Below are 27923 nucleotides of genomic sequence, written 5' to 3' on the forward strand. Positions count from 1 at the left end.
AACTTTGAAATAAACACATTTATTCACATAAATCATTTTAAAATAAACAAGTAGTTAAGGCCATTCTATGGGTGCTTAAAAGCTTTTCCGCTTTCCTCTGCAACTGCTTCCCCCTGTCCCTATACTTTTTGGTTTACATTGTTCCATACAAAGAATGCATTGAAAAAAAACATGTCAATATACAATTTTTTCAAACATTATCACAATAAATAACAATGGCAAATAAAATATGTTGAAAGACAAAGACATACATGTAGGCTTACCAAATTGTCAAATAGCAAAATAGTTTTTTTTAAATCTTTCTCAATCCTCATGGTTTTTAATATTGTTAAAGATTTTTTCTTGCCAAACTTGTAATGTGGCGCACAAATTATTTAAGTTTTTCGAGTTTATATGAAAAAACCTAAAATGACATCAAAGATAATTCGTTCTTATTATTAAATATATAAGCACTATGGACATGAAAGCACATTTGAGATCTACATAACTTTCCAAACTTGGAAATATATACAACCATTTACAACTATTTACTCACAAGTTATCTCAGTTTTAACTATAAAGGGGACATATCAACAGCTAGAACAGTATTTTATAGTCTGAAATAGATTTATTTATTAAAAATAACGTTATAAATAATTTCTAAACACAAACACTTTCAGAGGGTAAGAGAGACATTCGGAGGCCGTGGGAAAATCTTAGGAGTGACACAAATTCAAATAAACTTGTAATGTGGCGCAAAAATTATGTAAGTTTCTTGAGTTTATATATCTAAAAAAAATACATTAAAGATAATTCATTCTAATTATTAAATTTATAAGCATATGGACAATGAAACGCACACTCGCTAGGTTTTGGCAAACAATAACCTGCTCAGTAAGTTTTTGTGGGTTTTTGGCAAGGTGGTTTCCTGTGGGTTTAAACACTTTTTTGTATTAAAGTATGTTAAAGTCTTTTACAATTTTGTGCTGATATGTTTCAGTAAAAAAAGTAATAGCCCCATGCAGTTTTAAGGGAAAAAAACACAATGTGCAGGAAAATCATCTTTATAACACAAACAAATATGAACATAAGAATTGTACACTTCATTATAAAATGAGGCATTTGTGGAAGATTGTATGGAAAAAACGATTAACCGCAGTGTTCCGCAGTGGGTCAATATATTTAGATCGCAGCTGCTGCAGAGAACTAGGTCACAGCTGTTGGGGGTACCTGAACCGCAGTGGCCGGAGGAACCTGGACTTCAGCATTTGGAGAGACCTTGACCGAATATGGTGGTGGGACCAGTAGTCCAGTACAGCAGCCATTTGAGAACACGACCGCAACCGCCAGGGGGACCTGGATGGCAGCCAGTGCCTAGACCTGATCTTGGCAGCTGGAGGGACCTGGAAAGCAGCATGCGAGACCGGAAAAGCAGGGGCTGGAGTGACATCTACCACTGATGTTGCTTGTGTCCTTCTCTTCTTAAGGATCTTGAATGCGTATTGATCTGCAAAAGATAAACATGATATCACACACTATCAAAAGGGCGAGGCATTCTTCATACTTGTTAAATTGTAAGGTTTTTGTTTCACTTAACTATGAAATATTGCTGTAATGGTAATCTTGTTGCGATTATAATTAGAAATTTAAATCAATGCAAGTTTGTTTGCTTGTTGTTTTTGTTTGTTTATTTTTGCAATTTTTTAATCCTGTGATCACATGTGACTAAACTCTTATCATCAAAGAAATAGCGTTTTGTAGACAATACAGTTTGAAAATGAACTAAGATGCGTGGTCTCATTTGGCTGTCTGGACTCGCTGGAAGTGTGATGCATTTTAAATGCAATAACCTGTATAGTTTTACCTCTCAACAAATCCAGCTTTTCTTAGTCAAGCACAGCCCACTCTCCTGCTTCACTCTAGTTGGCCAACTCTTGAAGGGTAAAAACCTGGTGTTAAAGTCCATACATCAGTCAGTATCCCCCTGTTTCTTCCTTTTTTAGCAGGTGATAATGCACATTCTTTCCTTGGGGCAAGAGTTTTACCTTTAAAATCAAAATATAAAAGTTCTCATTGAAATATGAGGGAAAGAAGTCCATTCAGTAATGACCAGACTTAGCTATAAATAAAGTTTAAGATGACAATAACCATAAAACACAGCCATAATAATTCACTGTACACAACATTAACACTTTTTAATTTGTATATTTATCTATTTTTGTTTCAATTGGTGTTAGTTTTCCTTAAAATTACAATGCATTTACTTATCCTTATACCAGAGACAATACATAAACATGATAATGATCATAATTAATTCAATGAACTTAATTAAAAAAGGGATGCAGAAATAAAAATACAAACCTGTTACAACTGTTCTTCAGTATCCAGCCACTTTGGACCTCCTTTGATTTACTACATTGTAGTAAATACACTTTGTTTTCATCACACAATACTTCATGCTGACAGTATTTCAAGACATTTGACACTACAAGTACAATTTAAAATCTTAATTTGCTAAATCATGTCTAAAAATGTAGCTCATTATCAGTTGCTGACACCTGCTTGTTTAAACAAATTTACTTCCTGTGCCCTAAGCCAATCAAAAGTGGCTTGTTTTCAAAACAAAAACTATCAACCAATCAAAAGTATGCAGATGATATGCACCCCTTTGTTAGGCATTGCTGCATCACTGATAAGAGATTAGTGTTTATGATGCATATTTGATTTAATTGGGGGAGAGCTGATCTTTTATCTGTTGTGTCAGCTTGAGATATATCTACTGATAAAGGCACATTTCAACACCAAAATATTTATGGAATAATACACATCACTGATAACAATTCTTCTCTTTGTGACCTTAAATTGAATATCATTACTGAGAAATGACAATCTGTTTATTGTTTATGAAATCACAAATTACAATACATGCACATAACCCTTAGCATATTATATTTATTTGTGAATATTTCAATTTGACATACTGAAAGGTGTTAGAAAATTATAATTCTATTATAAATATTAGTTTAATTGCCTTTAAAAAATGAGTTTAGTAGACAATGTGGTAGATATTAATTTTATTTGGGTTAAATATCAGTATAAGAAATTTGAGAAAATATAATTTAAATATTAAAAATATTGAAAGTGTCAAAAATATTATGTGGGCTTTCAAAAATATTATGTGGGCTTGCCAGAAGCCCACATAATATTTTTGACACATTCAGTATTTTTAATAAGTGACCCACAGCCTGATTTAGTTGAACTTGTGCTTTTTAAAGCTGTTAAGCATTGTTGTTAAAAAATTTATTATGAATAGTATTTTTTTCTTGATGTTTTCAAATAATCAATAAACATTTGATAATGTCATACATAACACTTGTATTTGTGTTGTTTTTGTAAATACTACAAAATTTTTACTACTAATATATAATGTATGAAAAGTATAAAATATGTTCAGACCCAGAAAAGATACACTTATTAATACACTTAAATACGCTTAAATTGAAAAGACACACTGTCTTGGAAAAGATATAGTTAAAAATACACTTCCATTGAAAAGACGCACTCAATCATATAAAAGTACAGAAAAAATACACTTGGCAATTCAAAAGATTATGAAAAAAACGCGCTCTAATTTCGAAAAATACACTTTAATGCACTTAAGTGTACTTTTAAAACGAAAGACGCAGAAAAAATACACTTTTTTGGAGAAAGCGCAGAATAAATGCACTTCTTAAAGTGTATTTTGTTAAAAAGCGTATTTTATTTCGAGAAGGGTAATTATTAACAAACATATTATATATTATTATTATATTACATACTATATAATCCTTTATCCAAAATAGTAAAATAATAAAGATATGTAATGCTTTTCATGGGTCATTTGGAAATATGTGTACCAAACCATTAAATATGTGGATATTTAAAAATATCGTAAAGTCTCAATGGACAGGTGCTACACATGTATATTATCATTTTCTCTCAATGGAACTAGAATGAAATTGTGATGAAAGACAATTTGATATTTCTTTTTTGTTTTTTTATTTTATAATTTTAGACTACATGTATTCCAAACACAGTAGTAAATGCAACAAATTTACACTTTACATTTAGAAACACACCAATCAATTACCAAATCCTACTAGACATGGAGCAGATTAAACAATTATTAACAGAAATTGTATCGAGAATTTAAACAAAACTGACAACCCAACACACAAAAAGTATAAATGCATTAGCGTTGTGCAGTCTGCACAAGTTAACACATTGAAAACAAACTTTTTAGATCTTAATTATTGTTTGTATTTAACTGATTCAATCGTAGTAAAAACTAACAAAAATATGTTACATTTAAATGTTGCATTTTTGTATGCATAACTGTCATCTCTCAAAAGTAAATATAGGTGAAAATGAACCATGTTTCAGTTATCAAATGTTGATGCAATCATCGAATTGCAAAAATTCATAATAAATAAATATGTGAAGATTCATGTAATATTATCTAAATAATATACAAAATCAGAATCATCTTATCTACTTCTAGTGAACAAAGAACAGTAACTCTAGACTATGCTATTGGTTACCTATGCAGCTTTGAGAACCATATTGAAATTTTAAAATTAAAAAAAAATCAGAGACGGTTTCAATCCATGATATAAATATCATATTTATATATATATATATATCAACATTAATGGTCTTTAATTTATTATGTTGATACATACATATTCACCTACTAACACTCACTGTTCAAATTTAAAAAAATGTAAATAACAAAACTCACTTGCAAACATAATCTGTTCTAATTTTTAAAAAATGCAAATGACAATAAGTACAAAAGGAAAGGCACATTACAAAATAAAAATATTAACAACAAAATAGCTCAAGTAGAAGATTACATTAAAGTGCTATGGTCATACTACACAATGATGAGTCTCTATCAACATGGTTTTGGCCCTGAAGTAGTCAAACAACAGGCACACTAAAAAAGTTAAATAGTGCACTGCAATGTGTACTGACACGTAACAATAAGTTAGAAAACACACTAACAATAAACACATCAGATTCATGTGTTCTGTATCATAAGGGACAGTTTCATCAATTAGCAAACAGTAATAGTGTCCCAGGTTGATGACTACAGTACTAGTTAAAGAGAAGACAGCATGCTGTGGGCAGGCTAACTGACTGCAGTATGTAAACTTGCAGGGGCTCCACTGCTCTATGCCCAAGTCGCAACCGGCAAAGCATTTTTCAAAAGTGGTGACAAAGTTTTCAAGGTGGCAAATTTCATTGCTTACATCTTAATTGTAGACTTTATTTATCTGTATTACAAAAAACTAAGTTTGGCACATAACTGGAGCATATTAAGTCATAAGATTGTATACAAACAAACCCCAAAGGCACTGTTTGTTATCAGATCACTCATAAGCCTATTGTTAACGATGCTTATCTCTGATGTCACAGCATCTACTTCACGATTGGTTAGGCAGAAACACACTTGATTGAAATCAAAATAAGCATGTGTTTTTTTCAATCTTCTGATTTATTTGGTAATTATTTTGTTTGCAATATTTTGATTTTTTAATCATAATGCAGATGAAAATTAAAAAAAATTGCATCTTTTTTTATATGAAATGCTGGTTCCCTTTATTCTGGAGCAAGGCTGAGTTACAGCATGGAAAACCAAATATGCATCTTCATTTGATTGCTGCACTTAAAAACACTGTCTGCCCACAGGCATGATATATTGTAACATAAATAGGGGCAGGCAGTTGTTATTTCAACACATAAAGATCTTGTTTGGAAGGAGGATTTAGCACACTGCAAGTAAAGGGTTATTTTGATATTGTTTTATATTTTGGCAACCCAACAAAACTATTAACAATATTGACATTAGATTGTGAGTTGAAGTAAAGTATGATAAATATACATCACCTATAGCTAACAATAGAAATGTTAAATTTCAATCACCAAAATGAAGTTTATGATACTAAGTGGTAACATGTTTGTTAAGACTTAAACGGTGTCAATATAAAAAACTGATATTTATTATTTTACTAACATTGGCTCCAAGTTTGAGCAACCAATTTTAGTGGTGACAACTTTTTTGCCCCAGTGATACCCTGCCCTGCCATACGGTAGAGGATCACAGACGACAAAGGATTTCATTATAATTCATGCAATCACAGAAATACATTCACAAATACTTCATAAACACAAATGTGATTATCTGGACAGAAGTCTAACAAGATTAAATCTGTTGAGACAAGTCACCATGACTGGATTTCTGGCGCCATATGAGACTATCTGCAACTGACAAACAAATAAATACATCAACAAGATCCATAACGTTTACAGTTCTGTCTATTTACTCAGAAGCAGACTCCATTCCTATCCTTGAAGTACCCAATGTTGGACTGGTTGAATATGATGGAGGATATGCTTGCGTAGCTCTGGATCAGTATGGGCCCCTCCACCACGGTCACCCTCTCCCCTGGCCTCTTGCGGCCGTACGCCTTGCTCACCGCGTCCAGCAGAGACTCATAGAACTCATCCACATTGAATGTGACGGTCTCGTTCTCCCGTGGGTTGTACAGCAGTGGGTGGTGGGCCAGGCACACCCACGGGATGGTGGCGCACCACGGGTTCCAGCGCTGACCAAATGTGGGCGGCTCCCCGCTGTTCCACTTGATTTGTATACCACCATGAGCATGGTCTGATGACACCATTCTGCAACAAGCAGTACAGGGGTTTGACATCATTGGATCACACAGGGAATATTATAACAATATTGCGTTTATAGGTCTTCTCAATCATATATACAACTTATAAATATCACTATAAGTTGATCATGATTAGTCACCCAAAGGGCAAAGAGCCAGGATGAAGAACTTAATCAGACCATTGCTGCATAAAGATGGTATTTCTTTTTAAATTTAATTATAGGTTACAATATGTCTATGGTGAGCTATGGTTCCATATTGGCACACCTGCAGCAGTATTGGCTCAAGAGTTTCAGCCTATAGATTACCTTCCTTGAAGCATAAGCGCTGCATAATTTAGCACAAACTAGAGCTTTGTTACAGACCTGATGTATACCCCCACGTGCCGCATTGACACAGACTATTTTGCATGCTGTCTTCACAAAACAAGAGAATGTAATTTATGGCAATTTTTATGCCATTATTATTTACAGCCATTTTGACCTTTGAACTCTTGAATTCTTTCCCATGACACGCCGTCCAATGACTGTGAACAAAAGTTATGTACAGAGTCATTTTAAAATCTCACAATTAATGACATAGTTATGGTCCAGACAAGATCATTTATTGCCATTTTTGACCTTTGAAAGAAAAGTGTGACCTTGGAGATATCTACGTAATTATTTCGCGCGACACACTGTCCAATTATGGTGAACAAATGTGCCAAATGATTTTAAAATCTTACAATGAATGACATAGTTATGGCCCGGACAAGCTCATTTATGGCCATTTTTGACCTTTGAACTCAAAGTGTGACCTTGACGTTGGATATATCACGTAATTCTTTCGCGCGACACACCGTCCAATTATGGTGAACAAATGTGCCAAATGATTTTTAAATCTTACAATGAATGACATAGTTATGGCCCGGACAAGCTTATTTATGATCGTTGAACTCAAAGTGTGACCTTGCCAGTTTTGACCTTTGAACTTTAAGTGTGACCTTGACTTTGGAGATATCGTCGTAATTCTTTCGCGCAACACACCGTCCAATTATGGTGAACAAATGTGCCAAATGATTTTAAAATCTTACAATGAATGACATAGTTATGGCCCGGACAAGCTAATTTATGATCGTTGAACTTTAAGTATGACCTTGACCTTGGAGATATCTATGTAATTCTTTCGCGCGACACACCGTCCTTTGATGGTGAACAAATTTGGCAAAAGATTTTAAAATCTCACAATAAATGACAAAGTAACGGTCCGGATAAGCATTTGACCTTTGAACCCCAAGTGTGACCTTGACCTTTGAAATATCAACATACTTTTTTCACACCACACACCGTCCCATGATGTTGAACAAATGTACCAAGTCATTTTAAAATCTAACGATAAATGACATAGTTATGGTCCGGACAAACTTTCGGTTTAAAACACACTAAGTGACCCCGTGACCTAGTTTTTGACCTGGCATGACCCATATTCAAACTTGACATCATGTAGATACAACTTGTGACCAAGTTTGGTGAAGATCGGATAACATTTCGGGACAGACCAACAGACAGACCTACAAAGTGACTCCTATATAGCCCCAATTACCAGTAATGGGGGTATAATTATACATGTCAAACAGTAAAAGATCTAACATATCAAAAGGTTCAGGATGCTGCAAAAAAGATGGCCAAAGGCCCTTAGGCGCATACCTGAAACTCAAAGGAACTAAACTGTTCTGAGCAGGTAATGTTCATTATGTTTGTAAGACTTGGAAGGAAAACTGCCCAAACACAAGCAAAAATGTTTTTGAATGCACCACAATCATTTTCAAACTCATCCCAAATACAATAGGAACACAACTTACCAGCTGTCAATCACACCCCATAGCAGTCTTTTCCAGACAGAGTGATTTAATATTCAAATAAATATTGCATCAAGCAAAGCAAACAATAAAGCTGCTAAATATATATCTGGTGAGAAAAACATGTTTGTATCCACTACTTTTCTAACACTATCTATAAAGATTATCAACTTAACATGATGAAAACTGTGATCACTTCCTTGGAACAGTCAATTCAAGGCAATGGATATTTTTAATCCCATTTGAGTGCTAACAGAAATTTAATGCACATCTAATACAATTTGTATCTAAGATATTTATGCAGACAAGATATGAAAACATAAATGATTATTAAAGATTTAGATGTTAAAATTAGTGTTTTAACGTCCTTAGTATCAGAAATCAATAAAAACGATATGGGGGTAGGTTTTTAGCATACAATACAGTATGGAACATCTATAAGATCTCGATGTTTATGCTACTTGACTTTGTGAAGGTTACTTCATAAAATGTGATCAAATGAAATATATTGGATGTTGACATGTGACAGGTGAATTTCCAATTGCCAGTTTATACACATAACTGAATTTTTAGTACCCAAAGTAGCACATTACTAGGCCCAACTGTCAGTCAAGTTAGTCGTTAGTGGTGAAGACCTCTACTCACGGCATAATAGACCAGTCAGGGTAGGTGAAGTCCCCAAGAAGAATGGAGTCAATAACATGCAGCATCACTCGCTTTTTTTCTATCACCGTGTCTGTGATGAAGTTGTAGCGAAAGATGAGGACAGAATTCTCTGCAAGAATCAGGATCTTCTCTCTCTCATGGTCCCAGTGATCAATCCTGATCAGAAAGAAAAATGGGCAAGTAATACAAGAGCTGTCAGAGGACAGCGCGCTCGACTATTCGAGTGCTTGACAGTATAACGTAAGCCATCATGGGGAAATTGTTCATATTCAATAATTATTAGACGATCTTTCAAAAATAAAAAAGGAGGGGGGGGGTGGGGGTTGAGAGGGGGTATAATGTGGGGTGGGGTAATTAATTAGATGATGTGTAAAAAAAAAAAAGGGAGGGGTGGGGTGGGGTAGGGGGGCAGGGGGTGAGAGGGAAGTATAATGTGGGGTGTGGTAATTAATTTAATTAATTAGAAGATTTAAAAAAAAAAATTGGGGGGAGGGAGGTTTCCGTGGGGGGGGGGGAAATATTTTGGGTAAAACGCAAACTTTCACATAGATTTATCAATTATATGCATATTCTAAGTATAAAAGGGGCAATAGTTATGACAAAATGCTTGAAAGAGTTGTCTGCTCTTGTTTATAGGTTGGGGTCATGTTGGTAAACAAGCATGCAAAATATGAAAGCAATATGTCAAGGGACATTGAAAATAGTTGGGGTAGTACGAAAACTTTAACACTTGCTGCATATTCTAAGTGGAAAAGGGGCCATAATTATGACAAAATGCTTGATAGAGTTGTCTGCTCTTGTTTATAGGTTGGGGTCATGTTGGTTAACAAGTATGCAAAATATGAAAGCAATATGTCAAGGGACAAAGAAAATAGTTGGGGTAGTACGAAAACTTTAACATTTGCACGCTAACGCAGACGCTAACGCCGGGGTGAGTAGGATAGCTCCACTATATATATTTCATATATAATAGTCGAGCTAAAAATTGGGGGGGGGAGGTTCGGGGGGGGGGGGGGAGGGGGGTGAGAGGGGGGTATAATGTGGGGTGTGGTAATTTATTAGATGATGTTTAAAAAAAAAATTGGGGGGGGGGGAGGTTGTGCGGGGGGGAGGTTGTGGGGGGGGGGAGGTTCGGGGGGGAGGGGGGTGAGAGGGGGGGTATAATGTGGGGTGTGGTAATTTTTATTACATGATGTTTAAAAAAAACATTGGGGGGGGGAGAGGTTAGGAGGGGGGGAAGTTTGGGGGTGAGGGGGGAGAGAAGGGGGTATAATGTGGGGTGTGGTAATTTATTTCATGAGGGAAAGGGGGGTATAATGTGGGGTGTGGTAATTTATTTATGATGTTTAAAAAAAAATATTGGGGGGGTGGAGGTTGGGGGGGGGGGGGATTCTGGGTAGGAGCGTGGGGTATTGTTTAGTTGGAATCCATTGTGGTATTCAGCTAAGTGTTGTTTTGTGAAAGTAATAATAAAATGTGATCACAAATATAGAAGTTATGGCAATTTAAGCAAAATGTTCAATTATATAAGTGTAAAAGGGGCCGTAAGTATGTAAAAATGCTTGATACAGTGGTATGCTCTTGTTTATAAGTTGGGGTCATGTTGGTAAACAAGTATGCAAAATATAAAAGCAATATGTCAAAGGATATAGGAAATATAATTTGGGGTATTACGCAAACTTTAACATAGAATTATCAATACTATGCATATTCTAAGTATAAAAGGGGCAATAATTCTGTCAAAATGCTTGATACAGTTGTCTGCTCTTGTTTATAGGTTGGGGTCATGATGGTTAACAAGTATGCAAAATATGAAAGCAATATGTCAAGGGACATTGTAAATAGTTGGGGTAGTACGCAAACTTTAACATTTGCTACATACTCTAAGTGGAAAATGGGCCATAATTATGACAAAATGCTTGATAGAGTTGTCTGCTATTGTTTATAGGTTGGGGTAATGTTGGTAAACAAGTATGCAAAATATGAAATCAATATGTCAAGGGACAAAGAAAATATTTGGGGTAGTACGAAAACTTTAACATTTGCACGCTAACGCAGACGCTAACGCGAACGCAGACGCGAACGCCGACGTGAGTAGGATAGCTCCACTATATATATTTCATATATAATAGTTGAGCTAATAAATGAGTCTAGCTTTGGAAAATGAGGCTTAATACATGTTCATAAAGTGACTTCCCCGATTACACTGTGCATTCCGCACATGCTAATCAGGGACAATGATTTCTGTTTTAACTGGATATTCTGCTGTAAGGCCGGCATAAAATTAATTGAACCAGCATGACAATAACACACCAGAAAACTGAAATATCATTGCAGTCAAAGAATACTAACGGTGGCAATGCTATATTCAATTTTATGAAAAAGATTTAACATGTTACATAAGCTTTATTTATGAAAAGAGTTGTGACAACTTTTTTTACTATTTGACCTGGTGACCTAGTTTTTTGGCAAGGCCCAGATTCAATCTATGCCTGGATATGTTTAGATCAACATTGTGACCAAGTTTCATCTAGATTGGATAAAGAGAGCCTCTAGAGAGGTAAGAAGCTAAACTTTGATGACGCACACCACACACTTCAGACTGCATGATGTTGGACATAGGGTGATCACATTATCTCATCTTGAGCACTTCACGCTCCGGTGAGCTCAAAATAGGGAACAAAGCCCTGGGCACTGCCCGGTAGTGATACCGTAGTCTGCACAACATGCAAGTACAGCAGCAATCAACAATATTAAAGGTAAAACTTACTCTGCAAGGAGCCACTTCCCTAAAATCTGGCCATCCAATTCTTCTTTGTAGAAATCGTTCTGGCAACGGTCCATAGCCTTGGTTAGATTGTTCTCCTGTCAATGATTATAGTAATTACAAAAATCTGTATACCTGTATACAACAACAGCATATTACTTATTATTGATATTACGTGTGTGTGTATTTGTGTGTTTATTTCTTAGTTTATGAGGTCCTTTCTGAGCCAGAGGCTACATTATGTGTGGACCCAGAGAGTGACCCAGCACTCCTACCTATTTAACTTACCATGTGGGCTTTAATCGGAAATATTAGTCACATAAACTATTTTCTGGCATAAATAAACACAAATAGAGAGTAAATATATCCATAATGCGCAAATTTTAACAACTTACTTGATATGGTTTGCTGGCATAATATTGATATTAATCCAAAGTTTCAAACACCTCAACGGTCCATTTTAATGTGATTGTTTTTGCAATAGACAAAGCCGAGTATACCAACGAATTTCTGAATTTGTAAAACATGCTATAGACTATCTCCGGAATCCTTGGCAAGATAGATCTTGTGTCTAATAAACCAAATGTAATATAACGACCATTTCCGAAACATCTGTTAGATAGATCGAATGATCAATTGAAAACTTTGGCTTTCGGTTTGATAACGGTTTTTGTATTGAGTATTTCTCCTCAAATTTCTCGCAAATTGATGTTGGTGATAACAGGTATTGTGTTTTTTACAATGTATAAGGTTGATTCGTGATAAATTATTTTTTGACATTAAACAAGAGCTGTGTTCGTGAAACACAATGCCCCCTACTGCGCCGCTTTCAAGCCATATATTTGACCTTTGAGTCTGAAGGATGACCTTGACCTTTAACCACTCAAAATGTGCAGCTCCATGAGATACACATGCGTGCAAAAAATCGAGTTGCTATCTTCAATATTGCAAAATTTGACCTTGAAGGATGACCTTGACCTTTCACCACTCAAAATGTGCAGGTCCATGAGATACACATGCATGCCAAATATCAAGTTGCTATCTTCAATATTGAAAAAATTTGACCTTTGACCTTGACCTTGAAGGATGACCTTGCCTTTGACATTTCACCACTCAAAATGTGCAGCTCCATGAGATACACATGAATGCCATATAGTGAGTTTCTATTTTTAATATTGCAATATCTGACCTTTGACCTTGACCTTGAAGGGTGACCTTGACCTTGACATTTCAACACTCAAAATGTGCAGCTCCATGAGATATACTTGCATGCCAAATATCAAGTTGCTATCTTCAATATTGCAAAAGTTATGGGAAATGTTAAAGTTTTTGGACGAACGGACGGACGGACTGACGGACGGACAGACTGACTGACGAACAGACAGACGGACAGACTGACGGACAGTTCAAAAACTATATGCCACCCTTCGGGGGCATAAAAAAGTTATGGCGAATGTTAGTTTTCGGACGGACGGATGGATGCCATATATTTGACCTTTGACCTTGAAGGATGACCTTGACCTTTCAAAATGTGCAGCTCCATGAGATACAAATGCATGCCAAATATCAAGGTGCTATCTTCAAGGTTGAAAAAGTTATGGCCAATGTTAAAGTTTTCGGACGGATGGACAGACGCCATATATTAGACATTTGACCTTGAAGGATGACCTTGACCTTCACCTTTTACCACTCAAAATGTGCAGCTCCATGAGATGCACATGTATGCCAAATATCAAGTTGCTATCTTCAATATTAAAAAAGTTATGACCATGAAAGTTTTCGGACGGATGGACAAACTGACATACTGACAGACAGTTCAACTGCTTTATGCCACCATCAGGTTAACAAGAACCCTGAGCTGTACGCGTGTACTTATAGACCAGTTGAATGTTATTGTTTACATTCGGGAATTTCTGCGCATGCGCACTCACTGGTTGGCAAAAACACTGGTTACAGTAACGTGAAACATGTATAAAGGGCTCTTGTTTAGTCAATAAATTGGTAATAAGACCGAAATAAACATTAAAACTCTTAAAAAATAGTGCAAATATATCATATTTAGTACCAAATAGATGTATATACCGGTACACAAATCAAATTTCCTCATCATAAAAATACAAAGTAGTTATAAGCATAGAGTAAACGTGATCGGAAGACTAAATACTGACAATTCCACAAAACAAAACAATAAATTAGCCGTATTCTTTCTGATAGTAAGACTTAAATAAATTGTATTTCAACAATAATAAAAATGTATTAATTTCATTATAGTTGTAAGTGGTGTGGATACTGGATAGTGTTATTTTTCATCAGAGATCGATAGTGTCAGAGGTGCATTTAATATAAAACAAAGCCCTAAAAAGCGTAATCCATTACAATTTTTAAATATTGTGATGATTTTCTTTTACATTAAATGACAATATTAATACAATTTAGCATACAAACAGAAAACCCCTGCATATTATGCAAATTGAACTGTCTTTGCATGTTTATTGAAATCTCTTTACTAGTAATGAGTGAGTGTTATGATAAATGCATATATTTAATTTATTTAGCGCACTTATGTTTTACCATATTGTGATTGCTTTTGTTCATGATTGTGTTTCTTACACTGCAGTAATGTACAATCTTTACATGTTATAGCCGAGTTTACTTTTGCCGGTACCCGTTAAATACCTTACTTGCGTAGCAGTAAAATTGCACAATATTTTAAATGTATAGTTATTAATCAATGTATTATTTTGATTATAATGCCTAATATATATATAGTTCCTGTTAATCCATTTCCGACAAATGTCTTCATTTTTTTAATGTTAAAATATTTTATTGAAGCAACTGTTCAGTATTTTAGCTTTAAAATTTGGCTTAAATGACTTCTCAATATGCCAAGAGATGACATGGAGGTATCGTAACTTGTGTTTTATGACCAGACACTCGTCTGCCACATGTGGTTTATTCAGGGACCCAAGTTTAGGTCCCTGGGTTTTACTTTATGACACCATGTTTTCTTTGTAATTGTCTGGACAGTATCCAATCATAACGAGATAATCGGTTTGTGATGAACAGAGGTGCAATTAAACACCGGCATATAAAAGCTGCAACTAAGAGCAGAGCTACAGATAAGGTGCGTACTTGCGTAAATACCCATTGTAAAATTGCTGATTACGCATAGAAAAATAAAACTCTGCGTACCAAAACCCAATTTAAATTGCCGATTACTCATAATGTATTTTTTCTCTGCGTAACAAGTAAATCTGTCCTGCAAATAGCCGGGGCCATTTTCACTGTAAGCCGGTCAGAAATACCTGGATTCTTTCCGCATTGTCCAAGCGCTTTCAGTATAACCTTCAGCACAATAATATGTACATAAGAAAGCGTCTATGTAACTACTTGTTATTGTTGTGAAAATGTAGAAACCGCGAGGCCGTAAAAAGGGCAATATCGTATCCCAGGCCCCAAAAAGCTCAATTTTTAGTTATTTAACCGCGAGGAATACAAAATAAGAAGCGGAAAATATAGTGAAACTAATTATTGACGATGTTGTTTCGGAGGCAAGCGCTGACAGTGCATACATTGTAAGAAAACTGCTGGAAAATATCTTCGAACTTTCACTAGAAAGTCGCGAAATGAAAACACGGGGGGAACGCGTTAGAAAGAAAACATTGCATGAATGGACTAGCAAATATCCGTGGCTAATTGTGAAGGAAGGGGAGACTGGATTAACACTGTGTTGTTCTCTGTGCCAGTCACAGAAAAGAAATCTAAAGCTACAAATGTATGGGCATATCAAGGTAACCCCAGTATAAAACAAGAGCACCGCCTTGCGGGTGCAGACCGCTCATCTATTTTCTTTTTAAAGGTGAAGGGACTCTCATTTTCAATCACAAAGGAGGGAGGGGTGGAGTGAGGAGGGGTACATTATTTTCCAAAAATGAGAAAATAAAATGCAAAAAAAAAAAATTCGGGGGGGGGGGGGGGGGGGGGGAATTCTTGGGTGCGATGGTTGGACGGTATTTCAAACATAAAATAATAAAATAAATATTTGTGATTTGTGTTTTTTTTTAACCGTTTCAAAAAAAATTGATGGGGGGGTTGGGGGGGGGGTATAGTGTGAGGGTGTGGTGGTCATTTGTGAGATGATCTTAAAAAAAAAAAAAAAAAAAAATATTAGGGGGGGGGATTCGGGTGGGGGGAGGGGGGGGGGGTATTCTTGGGTGCTATGGTTGGACGGTATTTCAAACATAAAATAATAAAAAGAAATATTTGTGTTTTTTAACCGTTTTAAAAAAAAAAATTGGGAGGGGGGGTGGGGTGGGGGGGGTATAGTGTGAGGGTGTGGTGGTCATTTGTGAGATGAAAAAAAAAAAAAAAAATTAGGGGGGGGGATTCGGGGGGGGGGGGGATTCGGGGGGGGGGGGATTCGGTTGGTTTGGGTGGAGTCTATTGTGGTATGTCAGGTACGAGTAGTTTTGTCAAAGTATCAATCAAATCTAATCATAAATAAAGAAGTTATGGCAATTTTAGCAAAATTTAATAATTAGACCTTGAGAGTCAAGGTCATTCAAAGGTCAAGGTAAAATTAAACTTGCCAGGTACAGAAACCTCATGATAGCATGAAAGAATTTGAAGTTTGAAAGCAATAGCCTTGATACTTAAGAAGTAAAGTGGATCGAAACACAAAATTTAACCATATATTCAAAGTTACTAAGTCAAAAAAGGGCCATACTTCCGTAAAAATGACAACCAGAGTTATGCAACTTGTCCTTTTACTGTACCCTTATGATAGTTTGCGAGTGTTCAAAGTATGAAAGCAATATCTATGATACTTTAGGGGTAAAGTGGACCAAAACACAAAACTTAACCATATTTTCAATTTTCTAAGTATAAAGGGCCCATAATTCCGTCCAAATGCCAGTCAGAGTTACATAACTTTGCCTGCACAGTCCCCTTATGATAGTTAATAAGTGTTGCAAGTATGAAAGCAATAGCTTTGATACTGTAGGAATAAAGTGGACCTAAACACAAAACTTAAACACATTTTCAATTTTCTAAGTATAAAAAGGGCACATAATTCTGTCAAAATGCCAGTCAGAGTTACATTACTTTGCCTGCACAGTACCCTTATGATAGTTAGTAAGTGTTGCAAGTATGAAAGCAATAGCTTTGATACTTACGGAATAAAATGGACCTAAACACAAAACTTAACTAAAATTTTCAATTTTCTAAGTATAAAAAGGGCACATAATTCTGTCAAAATGCACGCCAGAGTTATCTAGTGGACCTAAACGCAAAAACTTAACCAAAATTTTCAATTTTCTAAGTATAAAAAGGGCACATAATTCTGTCAAAATGCACGCCAGAGTTATCTAACTTTGCCTGCGCAGTCCTCTCATGATAGTAAGTAAGTGTACCAAGTTTGAATGCAATAGCATTGATACTTTCTGAGAAAAGTGGACCTAAACGCAAAACTTAACCGGACGCCAACGCCGACGCAGACGCCGACGCCTAGGTGATGACAATAGCTCATAATTTTTTTTCAAAAAATAGATGAGCTAAAAATCTAGTCTGGATCGTCACAATGAGAGTCAAGAGCACTAAAGACAATGAAAATACCAAATTTTAATAAAAAAATACCCAATTGTCAATTTAAGTAGTGGGTACCGACTTTTTTGTACCCAATTAAAAATGAAAATACCCAATTGAACTCAAAAGTAGTGGGTATTTACCCAATTACTCAAAAAAGTTATCTGGAGCTCTGTAAGAGTGTCAAAATTAGTGTGAACAATTAAATAAAACAATTACATTAGTCAAGGGAATTTATTTAATGTGTAACAAGGTTAGTTTTTTCAGACATAATTAAAGGTTCAAATCAGTTACCCAATGCTGCGTACAGAAAATAGACCTCTTGGTTGTTTGTTTTCATCCTTATTTGTTTTTGTTCATTAAATTTAATTTATTCTGAAAGAATTTCAATTTCTGAGATTTTTTTAAAACTTAAAATGGTCGCGAAGAAATGCCAAGTAGAGAGATTTTTGTGGTAACCACATATCGAGCTATTAGATTGTGTTCCACTCCCGAGTTCCTTGTGAGTAAAAACGAATAATAACAACTATATAACCGTTCCAAAGATGCATTCCCTTGCATATTATTGTGAAAATACTGAGCTCAGGCCGGGGATTGAACCCACGACCTCCAGAGTGGTAGTCAGACACTTTAACCACGTCGCTAAAGAGCTAGACCAACAGCAAGGCTGTTGGAAGTGACCTTACTTTTACTACACTCCTCCCCTTTTTTATGTTTCAAGGCCCAGACACGCCAGCTACAGCATGTCTTGCATCCGCATGGCCCTCCCAGAAACCATTAAACAGCTCAGACTGACTCCCGCATTCACAGTACTTTTTTGCCTCGTCGCCATTATTGTGAAAATACTGAGCTCAGGCCAGGGATTGAACCCACGACCTCCAGAGTGGTAGTCAGACACTTCAACCACGTCGCTAAAGAGCTAGCCCAACAGCAAGGCTGTTGGAAGTGACTTTACTTTTACTACATAGATATAGTAAAATTTTATGTGATATGAGCATGATTATCATTAAAAACGATGATTTTGTCAACCTTCTCTATATGCGCTTATATGAATTCCACCTCTTTTTGCCAACCAGTGGGCGGAGTCTAAACTTTGCAGGTGCGCCTGACGTCACTCTTCAACTGATCTATAAAAGCCCAGAGCATTCAAGAAGAACTAGGAAGTGACCTTATTTCACACTTTACAACATTTACCTCATATTCTAACGATAACAATACTGAAGCTAAAAGTGAGTTTACCTTATAACAGAAAAACGATTTCGATGATATCTCTGACTTGTAGCCTCCGGGCTTCATTGTGGTCCTGCTGGTTGTACTGCGGACCGACTGACGACCGATGGTTGAGCCAGGCCGGTTGCGATTTAGACCCGGACCGGCGAAGTCCACGTCCGGTGGGTGTTCCCCGTCCTCCCCGGATATGTCCAATGTGGCTCCTTCAAACATGTCGACTTTTTGCGTTGTCTCATCTTCTAGATGAACCTCTGTGATTGCTGGCTTCGCATTTGTTGATGTTGCGTCTCCGCTTTCCGCCATCTTGGAAATTTTGCAACAAAAAAGTGGTTACCTCCCTTGAGACTTGGTCAGTCTATATATCGGATATTCTCACTTAACGAGCAACAACGAGAATGTGAACTATCTCTGCAATACAGTATGGTTTATTAGCCCCTCAATTAAATATTTCATGTAGATTGTTGATATCATAGCAAGCAGTATACGAAGGCATTGGAATACTTTTATGCGCATTAACATTAATTTATATTAGCATTAGGCGACGCCTTCATCGATTGACTTCACGTGACTCTGAGTCAATTGAATGATTTCAAAATAACGATATTCACAACTACTCAAATATGCAGGATTCTGAGATTAAAATTGAGCTTGTCTTCAACACTTGAGTTCGTGGTTATAACATTTTTATATCAAATATGCATTTCCTATATGCGTATGGAAAGCTAAGATTCGATGTCCATGTTATGCACGTGTAGCACCGTGCTGACAAACTTAGTTAACTTCACATGCCAGAGTACTGTCTATTCCTATATGTTCGTGAATTTCAAAATGTAAATGGTGTTTAAATGCAATGCTAACATTTGCTGATTGCGTTCAACAAAATTGTTATCCCTATAAATAGTTGTAGAAGCTTTTCAGTATTTCATTTATGATTAAATCATTATAATTAGATAAATCAAACTAAGAACATTCTACATAATCCCCCATGACAAACCGTTGAATATTTAATTTGCTAAAACTTATTAAAAACTGAAGTTGTTATATTCAAATAAACGAATTCAAATGTTTTCGGATATTAACATTTAGACTGGCTGACCCGACCCAATTAATATTTTTGACCCGCTTGAGCCTCATGTCGTACGAACAAAACTACAAAAAAGAAGATTTAGATCTACCAAAGGTGCGCCAAAAAAAAAGAGATTGTGCGACTTCAATGGATAGAAACCACATGGTACGTAACACATATTTGCATCGTACAAAATACTGGAATTATATGGTATTTCATGATAATTGGAAAATAGTTTAAATATCTTATGAACACTTACGTGTATTTCTAGATATCTGTTTTCAACTCTTATTTTAACAATTAACGACAGTCACACATATCGTAGTCCAATGATACTTCTTGTTTTCTATACATGTTAATGTAGCTGTTTATAACCTTTGTTATTTAGATATAAGTTAGTTGGATGTCTTCTTTCATTGCCCCCAACGACCAGACCGGTCAAGGGATTAATGGTGATGATGATGATGACGATGGGTAAATGTCGAAGTCGGATGAAGATGCATGTTTTATCGAAGCAGACTATGAACCGCACCTTTAACTTGATGATGATGATGATGATGACGATGATGGTGGTGGTGGTGGTAGTGGTGGTGATGGTGGTGGTGGTAGTGGCGCTAGTGGTGGTGGTAGTGGCGCTGGTGGTGGTGGTGGTGGTGGTGGTGGTGGTGGTGGTGGTGGTGGTGGTGGTGGTGGTGGTGGTGGTGGTGGTGGTGGTGGTGGGGTGGTGGTGGTGGTGGTGGTGGTGGTGGTGGTGGTGGTGGTGGTGGTGGTGGTGGTGGTGGCGGTGGCGGTGGCGGCGGCGGCGGCGGCGGCGGCGGTGGCGGTGGCGGTGGTGGTGGTGGTAAACAGGAGGAGAATACTTATGTCGTTCGTTGGTAATAATCTAAATAAGTTTGTCCGTCAGTTACCTATGTGCGCGTAGATATATTCATTCCGTTCATATCGGAACAATTCCCACGCGAAACCAGTTCCCTTGTGAGGCTCCTCTTTCACTCCCCGTAGGGCGCCTCTCTCGGATTCTTAGCATATGATATTGATCGTAGTGGATCGCTCTTCGTGTAAGAAACGCTTCTCACAGGATAACAACATTTGGATGTTCTATGACAATTAACTTCCTTGTGGCATCAAAATGGTGGTGAAATTATACACAACGTCTGTGACAACTAACAGAGAGGTTTGTGCATTTTCTTATTTTGTCGTGTGAACATGCGTATATTCGAACACGTCGAAAACATCGCTGATAAGCCATTTGGCTTTCGTTTAAATTTTCATTCATCGGTTGCCCGTGTGTAAACCTAGGTAGCCTGGTTCAAGGACAATGTAAAATTAATGCATTAACTATGTTCTGATTTAATTGTTAAATATGATATAAGTGCTATCGGAAATGTATACAAGTATTCACAAATGTTAAAATACTAGTTTGGATTAAATTGCTTGTAAACGATGAGAGTTGTCAATTTTGCAGACGAATCATTTTCTGAATATTTAACTTCCCCCTGACTTGTACAAGAGGTCGAATTAGCAACAAATTGAAGTATATGAAACTGTCGAGTGCTCCAACTGCTTCTGGCTCTGGGCATATCATACCATTGCAGATTCAATGATGGGTTACATTTTAAAATACTGTAGAAATTGTTTTTAAATCTGAAATGATCGTGATAAACGTCCCTTTGTGCAATGTATGGGATGTGGTCAACCAATATCCCCTCTTTCTGCGCGTGACTCACTTGCGTATGCAGCGCGGGACTAGCATGTTGTGAATTAAATACACTGTACACAGATTTTTGTTTGCATCTCAGTGTTTTCAAAAAGCTGAGCGGGTTTTTATTGTCTTAATTGCTGATTTGTTGTGTAAGACTTAGTGCAGTGGGATGAATTCGTCATAATCTTACCTGAGCACAACGTGCTTGTGGTGAGTATTTGTGATTGTCTTTTGTAATTTGCCTTGTTAACACTCTAGAGGACACATTAATTGTCTGATCTTCATGAAACTTGGTCAGAAGTTTTGACCCAAATATATCTTGGACTAGTTCGAACATGGTTCCGGATGGTTGAAAAACAAGACTAGCTAGAGTAAAACCTTGTTAAAACTCAACAGGTCACATTTATAGTCCAATCTTCATTATGCTTGGTGAAAACATTTTTTGTGAGGATGTCTGGGCTGAGTTAAAAAAATGGTTCCCGTCCGTTGAAAAATATGGCCGCAAGAGGGGGGGGGGGGCTAGGCATTTTTCCTTATAGGGCCACAGTAAAACCTTGTTAACTCTCAAGCTAAAAGTCACATTTATGATCCAATCTTTATGGAACTTGGTAAGAAAATTTGTTCTAATCACAGTTCGGCTGAGTTGGAAAATGGTTATGGTTCGTCGAAAAATTTGGCCGCCAGGGACGTGTCATTTTTCCTTATACGGCTAAAGCAAAACCTTGTAAACACTCTAGAAGTCACATTTTAAGTCCTTATGAAACTTGGTCAAAACATTTGTTCTGAGGTTGTCTGGGCTGAGTTTGAAAATTCTTCCCGTCCGTTGAAAAACATTGCCGCCAGGGGTATGGCCTTTTTCCTTACATGGCTAGAGTAAAACCTTGTTAACTCTCTAGTTTATTTATTTTGGCGAAGTTTGAAATTGGTTTCAAAACATCTCAAAAGTTGCTGAGAGCAGTTCCGTTCGCTGAAGTCCCAGGTGAGCGACCGTGTACCTCTTGTCTGTATAACTATGACTATATGTGTAAATGTATGTATAACAAAATTAGCGTATAGTGGCAAGGCGTGTTCGCTTTGGTGGACACCGCTATATAAAAGTAATTGTTATAAAAACATATTATGTGATTCGTGTGGTCGGTTTAAGGAAAAGCTAAAGGCAAAATCGAGGTTTGGATGAAATTCCTTAATTTTGTGGTAAGAAACAAAATAATATCCACGATTCTTGAGAGCCTTGTGATTACAATTTATTGCCAGTTATTTGATGAAAGTCGTCTCGCCCATTATACCGCTTTATATTTCGTGTTCCATACATACATACGAATTTATGTCATTGTGTGAGATATTTTTTGTGTAATAAATGTAAGCTCCCCTGAGTACGGAGTGCTGGTCTATTATGTTCACCCTTCGTCTGTCGTCCGTCGTCAATTGTCGTGTGTCGTCAACTTTTAGCCCGTAATCTCAATTCGAAATGAAACTTTTTCATAAGGATTTGCTTAAAAATACCTATAGTGTGTTTGAATCTGGATCATGTGCGTACCTGGTTACCTGGTTGAATCGTAGAAAAACCTTGTTACCACTATTGAAAAAAAATCCGTCCCAATCTTGAGAAAACTTGGCCAGAATGTTTATCTTTACAATAGCCAGACCGAGTTTCAATGTGTGTCATGAGAGTATAAAAACTAGGCCACTGGATACAGTTATAGAAAAATTGTGTTGCCACTTAAGTTGCAAATATTTTAGACATAATCGTGATAAAACTCGGCCAGAATGTTTATTTTAATAATACCTAGGCAAAATTTGAATCCGGGGCGTGTGTCAAAAAACTAGGCCACCTCTTCAAGTTTAAACCATTGGTTTACCTGGAACTCATGTGAGCATTTTGAGGCCATCGTATACTTGTTGTTTACATGTAGCATCAACTTTGTTTAATGGTAATAAGAAACCTTTCAATGAATGTTTTGACATTGATTTGTTCGCTGGCAACATTTGAAAAATTCGTCTGACAAATTTTACTGACCATTATTTAGGCGTAGTGTTAGAAGTGCTGTACAGAGTAGAACCAAAACACAGTGTCTGTATTTATAATTAAAAAATATACCATTGATTAACTCGCATAATTTGTGCACTTCTTGTGCAAATTGTTTTCAGTCAGCCTGATGTGCTCATATTTCTTGAGACTGTAATGTATCACAACGTATCATGGTGGTGGTTTTGTTATTGTTTTCATCTTGTTGTTCGATCCACATGCATGGCTCCATCAATGCTGTGATAAATGAGATAACAAGACGCCACCCGCGTCGGTGGTGATTAATCTGGTCTCGTTGTCCGGTGTTAATTATGACCGCAGATAATATTCGGACACGTGTACGTCTGACCAGTTAGGACATTGGATAGACATCAACTTCGAGAAAGAACCACATGAAGCAGACTACATTATTTTGGACCTTGTTTGGACTCATCAACTTTAAATGATGAAAGTCTATATTTACCAATTCCCGATATCTCTAGTAAAATAATTAAAAGAATACGAACTCATAAGTAAAAAAAAACAACTAATACAACAATATCAAAAGATTCCCGGCTAAATTCCTTTGAAAGTACACTTGATGCGTTCACGATCTTTAAGGAATTGACCAGGCACTGCCATAAACAAGTCTGTTGCAACAGAAAGAAACTATTAGTATTCTATCCGAACTTTTCGTCAGATACGATGCAAAAATATAAGTATAATGTTTTCGATCAACGCCGTACGATCGGGTACATCCGTTGTCGATTGTTTTGGCATATTCCGAATACGAACGCGAACGAAGCATATTGATTCAGTAAACATTGCTAGTTGTACATGTACAAAGCTGTCCCCAATACTTGTTTTAGATATTCAACAAGCAGAACGGCTCAGAAAACATTGATAGTTGTACATGTACAAAGCTGTCCCCAATGCCTGTTTTAGATATTCAACAAGCAGAACGGCTCAGTAAACATGGCTAGTTGTACATGTACAAAGCTGTCCCCCAATGCCTGTTTTAGATATTCAACAAGCAGAACCGGATCAAGCATGTGTTCGAGGCGAAGGGCATCCCGTTCGAGGAGATTGATCTCTGCCAGGACCAAGAGGCCCGCGAGATCATGCGAGAAAAGGCGGGAATTCCAGACCTACTTCCGCCCGCAATCTTTAATGACGATAAATACTGTGGGGTAAATAAGGAATTTTATATCTATTTCTTAGTCATGTTTCCGAATAAATAATATGTATAAATTATGCAATAAAAGCGTTTAGCTTGCTACTAAGCTTGCTTTTATGTTTTGCAGACTGTTCTGGTATACAATACCAATATGTTAAATATAATAGTTTTCATGACGTTGATAAATGTCTTACGGAACATCGTATGCGATGATATACAATCTGTACCGGTAATTCTTACTAATCAACAAAGGCAAACCATCGTGAGGAATTGAATTAACAACAGTTTGTTGATAAATATTTGTAACGCTTTAACAGTATACTATTGCAAAATGACCGTTATTTTAGTATACGAGTTTATATAAACATGTATCAATGAATCGATCATCCAATATTATATGAACATACTTGTACATGTTGGCTTGCTAATGGTGTGCATATTCTTGTATACCTGTATATATTGACTCGCTAATGCTGTTTATATTCCTGTGTGTAGGACTTCCAGCAGTTTGAGGATTCAGTGGAGGACAATACGTTGAAAGTCTTCCTGAAGATGGAGTGACGTTGCTAGGAAACTGTGACTAAGCTTGTTTCCAGTAAGTTAAGTAGTATTCATAGGCAAAAAGGACAGTTTGTTTCCAGTAAGGTACGAGGTTTGGCCAAGCAACAGTGATCGTGTTTGTTTCCCCTTAGTTGTGTTATATTGCAAGGCAAAGGCGACCTAGTTAGTTGAGTGATGTTGCTTAGTTAGTTTCCATTTAGTTGAGTTATATTGCAAATGAACATTTAAATAGTTTGTTTCCAGTAAAATGCGTGGTGTTGCTAAGCAACAGTGACTTAGTTTGGTTTCAGTAATTTACTGGTAATGCCCTGTATCAACAGCGAAGATTTCTTGAATAACTAATAGCAAATGATTAACAAGAAGGTATTACTTGCTTGCTGAGGTAATGTAGTACCTACGTCAAGAGTTTTCTAAACACAATCATCCGTTCTCAAATACATACAAGATCCTTCAATAATGACAGATTTGAAACTACATGTACGTATAAAGGTTGTATCACAATACGTGATATAGTCTGAAGTGAATTTGATTTATTAACTTAAGTATTGTTGAAGATATTTATTAGCGAAATAAATTATAATATGCCGAGTTGTATTACGCTATAAAGGATGCAGATGAAACTTAATTTATCCATCATCAAAAACTGATTAAATATTTTAAAACAACTACAAAACACAACAATAAACAAACACTAACTATAATGTGATGCTATCACATTTATATCATGTGTTTTGTATTAATTAAATGTAAGTTTAAAGTCAATAAACGATTGCTTGGGAGAAAAAAAGACCATATTGACCGCCATTGTTGATGAACCGACGACATGTTTTATTGCCTGACTGAAATCTCGGGGGCCGCGAGAATCGACGGGAACTCGCGATATGATATTACGAATCTTATTTATTGATAGATATTTATATGCATTTGCAGAACAAAATATGCCGTATGCCATCTCACGTTTTATCTCATATTATCATTTCAGAATAAAGGTGCTACCATGCCGATTAAAACAGTTCATCGAATGTCTTCTGTGTTGTGTTTGTTGCGTTTTATAATGTCTTTTTAAAGTAAATATACTGTTAATTAGTTACATGCTTATATTGTTTTGCGATGTAATATTGGAAAATGCTTCTTTATGTACCATCTGTCAAATAAGCTTGGTAGAAGGCCAGTTTGCAGTTGGAACGATGCTTAATATTAAGCAATAAAAATATGAGGCAGTAATCACGGCTCATCGTAAGACGTAGAAAATAATTTCAATCGACGTGAAATTTGTGTTTAACGTGTTTATTTTTGTTATTAATAAAATTTTACGTTAAGACGATTAAACCACTCCGTACATCAGCAGTACAGAATACTAACAAGTGTATATTTTATGCGTGCTTCTAAAGTGTATCTTTGAGATGTTATGAGGCTTTTTTGTTATTTTCTGCAATAATTGACCTCATGCCGCTTTCTTTGCCCATTTCAGCGGTAATATAGTGTACAGTGTAACTATGATAGTGTTTAATGTTCAGATTTAAATGTATATACATGTACCTTTAGTAGGCAACATGTCCAAATAAGAAACAGTTGATATTGAATAGGAAGGTCTAGTTACATTTCAAATTATGTTTGTTGACTTAATATACACCGAAAAAAGTTCGTACTAAGCAGAGGTTCGCTATTTTACGTTATATTGATATAAATGTGAATATGTATAAAGCGTCAATATTTCAATTTTAGTTTTTAGTCGGTGTTAAAGGCTAATAAAGTTTGCTCACTTGATAATTTCTGCTCAATTGTCACTAAGAGGAGAAAACGGCGAATTACAAAAAAGTTGCAAAAATATGTTCCTTTTGAACGTATTACATACAACTTTGAAGATCACCAAATAACCTGTACATCTTCGTTTGTATAACGTTGTTCTGTTTCAACAATAAACTTGTGCCAAAATTGTGTGTTGAAATATGCATATATTTATCTCTTTTGTTTTTTATTTCATTTTGCTTGTGTTATTCAATGTCGTTCGTTTTATTCTGCTCTGTGCTTCAACTCATATGCATTGTTGTTGAACACGTTTATAATAATTATACATTTTGTGAAGAGTACTTATGTTTTTGTGTATTTATATTAACATTAAGATGCCTATACACTACAGTAAGTAAAATAAATGAATACAAAATTATAAGTCTGGTTCTTACAATACATATTTATATGTAAATAAAATTATAGACGAAGTTAATAAGACTTACGCAGTCATAGTCGACAACATGTGATTTAGCGATAAATACAGCGTTCAGTCCTAGACATATTAAGCGATAAATACAGCGTTCAGTCCTAGACATATTAAGCGATAAATACAGCGTTCAGTCCTAGACTTATTAAGCGATAAATACAGCGTTCAGTCCTAGACTTATTAAGCGATAAATACAGCGTTCAGTCCTAGACTATTAAGCGATAAATACAGCGTTCAGTCCTAGACTTATTAAGCGATAAATACAGCGTTCAGTCCTAGACTTATTCGATGCGGGATCTGACGACGATTTTATTAGCTATTGCACATGCACTATACTATAATTCTTGATGTTAACTTGATTGTAATTTATACCGCATCGAATAATTCATATTATTAGTACTGGTTTAAGTATG

At 36.1% G+C, this 27923-nt stretch overlaps 2 protein-coding genes across 5 annotated transcripts; one reads left to right on the forward strand and one right to left on the reverse strand.

Moving 5' to 3' along the window:
- LOC127880548 (tumor protein p63-regulated gene 1-like protein) lies at positions 1–19251 on the reverse strand. 2 transcript variants are annotated; one of them, XM_052427860.1, is made up of 6 exons: positions 18791–19251; positions 11972–12066; positions 9181–9357; positions 2341–6705; positions 1844–2024; positions 1–1486 (listed from the first exon to the last, which is right to left on the reverse strand). In XM_052427860.1, exons 1-4 carry the CDS (start codon positions 19082–19084, stop codon positions 6348–6350), a joined length of 924 nt encoding a protein of 307 aa, XP_052283820.1. In that variant the 5' UTR covers positions 19085–19251; the 3' UTR covers positions 1–1486; positions 1844–2024; positions 2341–6347. The 2 variants fall into 2 exon arrangements, with proteins under 2 accessions (XP_052283820.1, XP_052283821.1); XM_052427861.1 differs by having other exon boundaries at positions 1830–2024.
- LOC127880549 (SH3 domain-binding glutamic acid-rich-like protein 3) lies at positions 19056–27462 on the forward strand. 3 transcript variants are annotated; one of them, XM_052427862.1, is made up of 5 exons: positions 19056–19199; positions 19868–20012; positions 24577–24744; positions 25227–25326; positions 26275–27462. In XM_052427862.1, exons 2-4 carry the CDS (start codon positions 19914–19916, stop codon positions 25290–25292), a joined length of 333 nt encoding a protein of 110 aa, XP_052283822.1. In that variant the 5' UTR covers positions 19056–19199; positions 19868–19913; the 3' UTR covers positions 25293–25326; positions 26275–27462. The 3 variants fall into 3 exon arrangements, with proteins under 3 accessions (XP_052283822.1, XP_052283823.1, XP_052283824.1); XM_052427863.1 differs by lacking the exons at positions 19056–19199; positions 19868–20012 and adding an exon at positions 20826–21021; XM_052427864.1 differs by lacking the exons at positions 19056–19199; positions 19868–20012 and adding an exon at positions 22531–22743.
- Positions 27463–27923: the final 461 nt, after the last annotated feature.

The sequence above is a fragment of the Dreissena polymorpha genome, chromosome 5, assembly GCF_020536995.1.
Source record: "Dreissena polymorpha isolate Duluth1 chromosome 5, UMN_Dpol_1.0, whole genome shotgun sequence".
Classification (NCBI taxonomy): domain Eukaryota; kingdom Metazoa; phylum Mollusca; class Bivalvia; order Myida; family Dreissenidae; genus Dreissena; species Dreissena polymorpha.

Coding starts and splice junctions, on each gene's coding strand:
- LOC127880549 (XM_052427862.1), top strand. CDS start 19,914: ATGTCGTACGAACAAAACTACAAAAAAGAAGATTTAGATCTACCAAAG. Junction 20,013..24,576: donor CAATGGATAGAAACCACATG/GTACGTAACACA, acceptor TGCCTGTTTTAG/ATATTCAACAAGCAGAACCG. Junction 24,745..25,226: donor ATGACGATAAATACTGTGGG/GTAAATAAGGAA, acceptor TCCTGTGTGTAG/GACTTCCAGCAGTTTGAGGA.
- LOC127880548 (XM_052427860.1), bottom strand. CDS start 19,084: ATGGCGGAAAGCGGAGACGCAACATCAACAAATGCGAAGCCAGCAATC. Junction 9,358..11,971: donor GGGAAGTGGCTCCTTGCAGA/GTAAGTTTTACC, acceptor CTTTCTGATCAG/GATTGATCACTGGGACCATG. Junction 6,706..9,180: donor CCTGACTGGTCTATTATGCC/GTGAGTAGAGGT, acceptor TGCTTGTTGCAG/AATGGTGTCATCAGACCATG.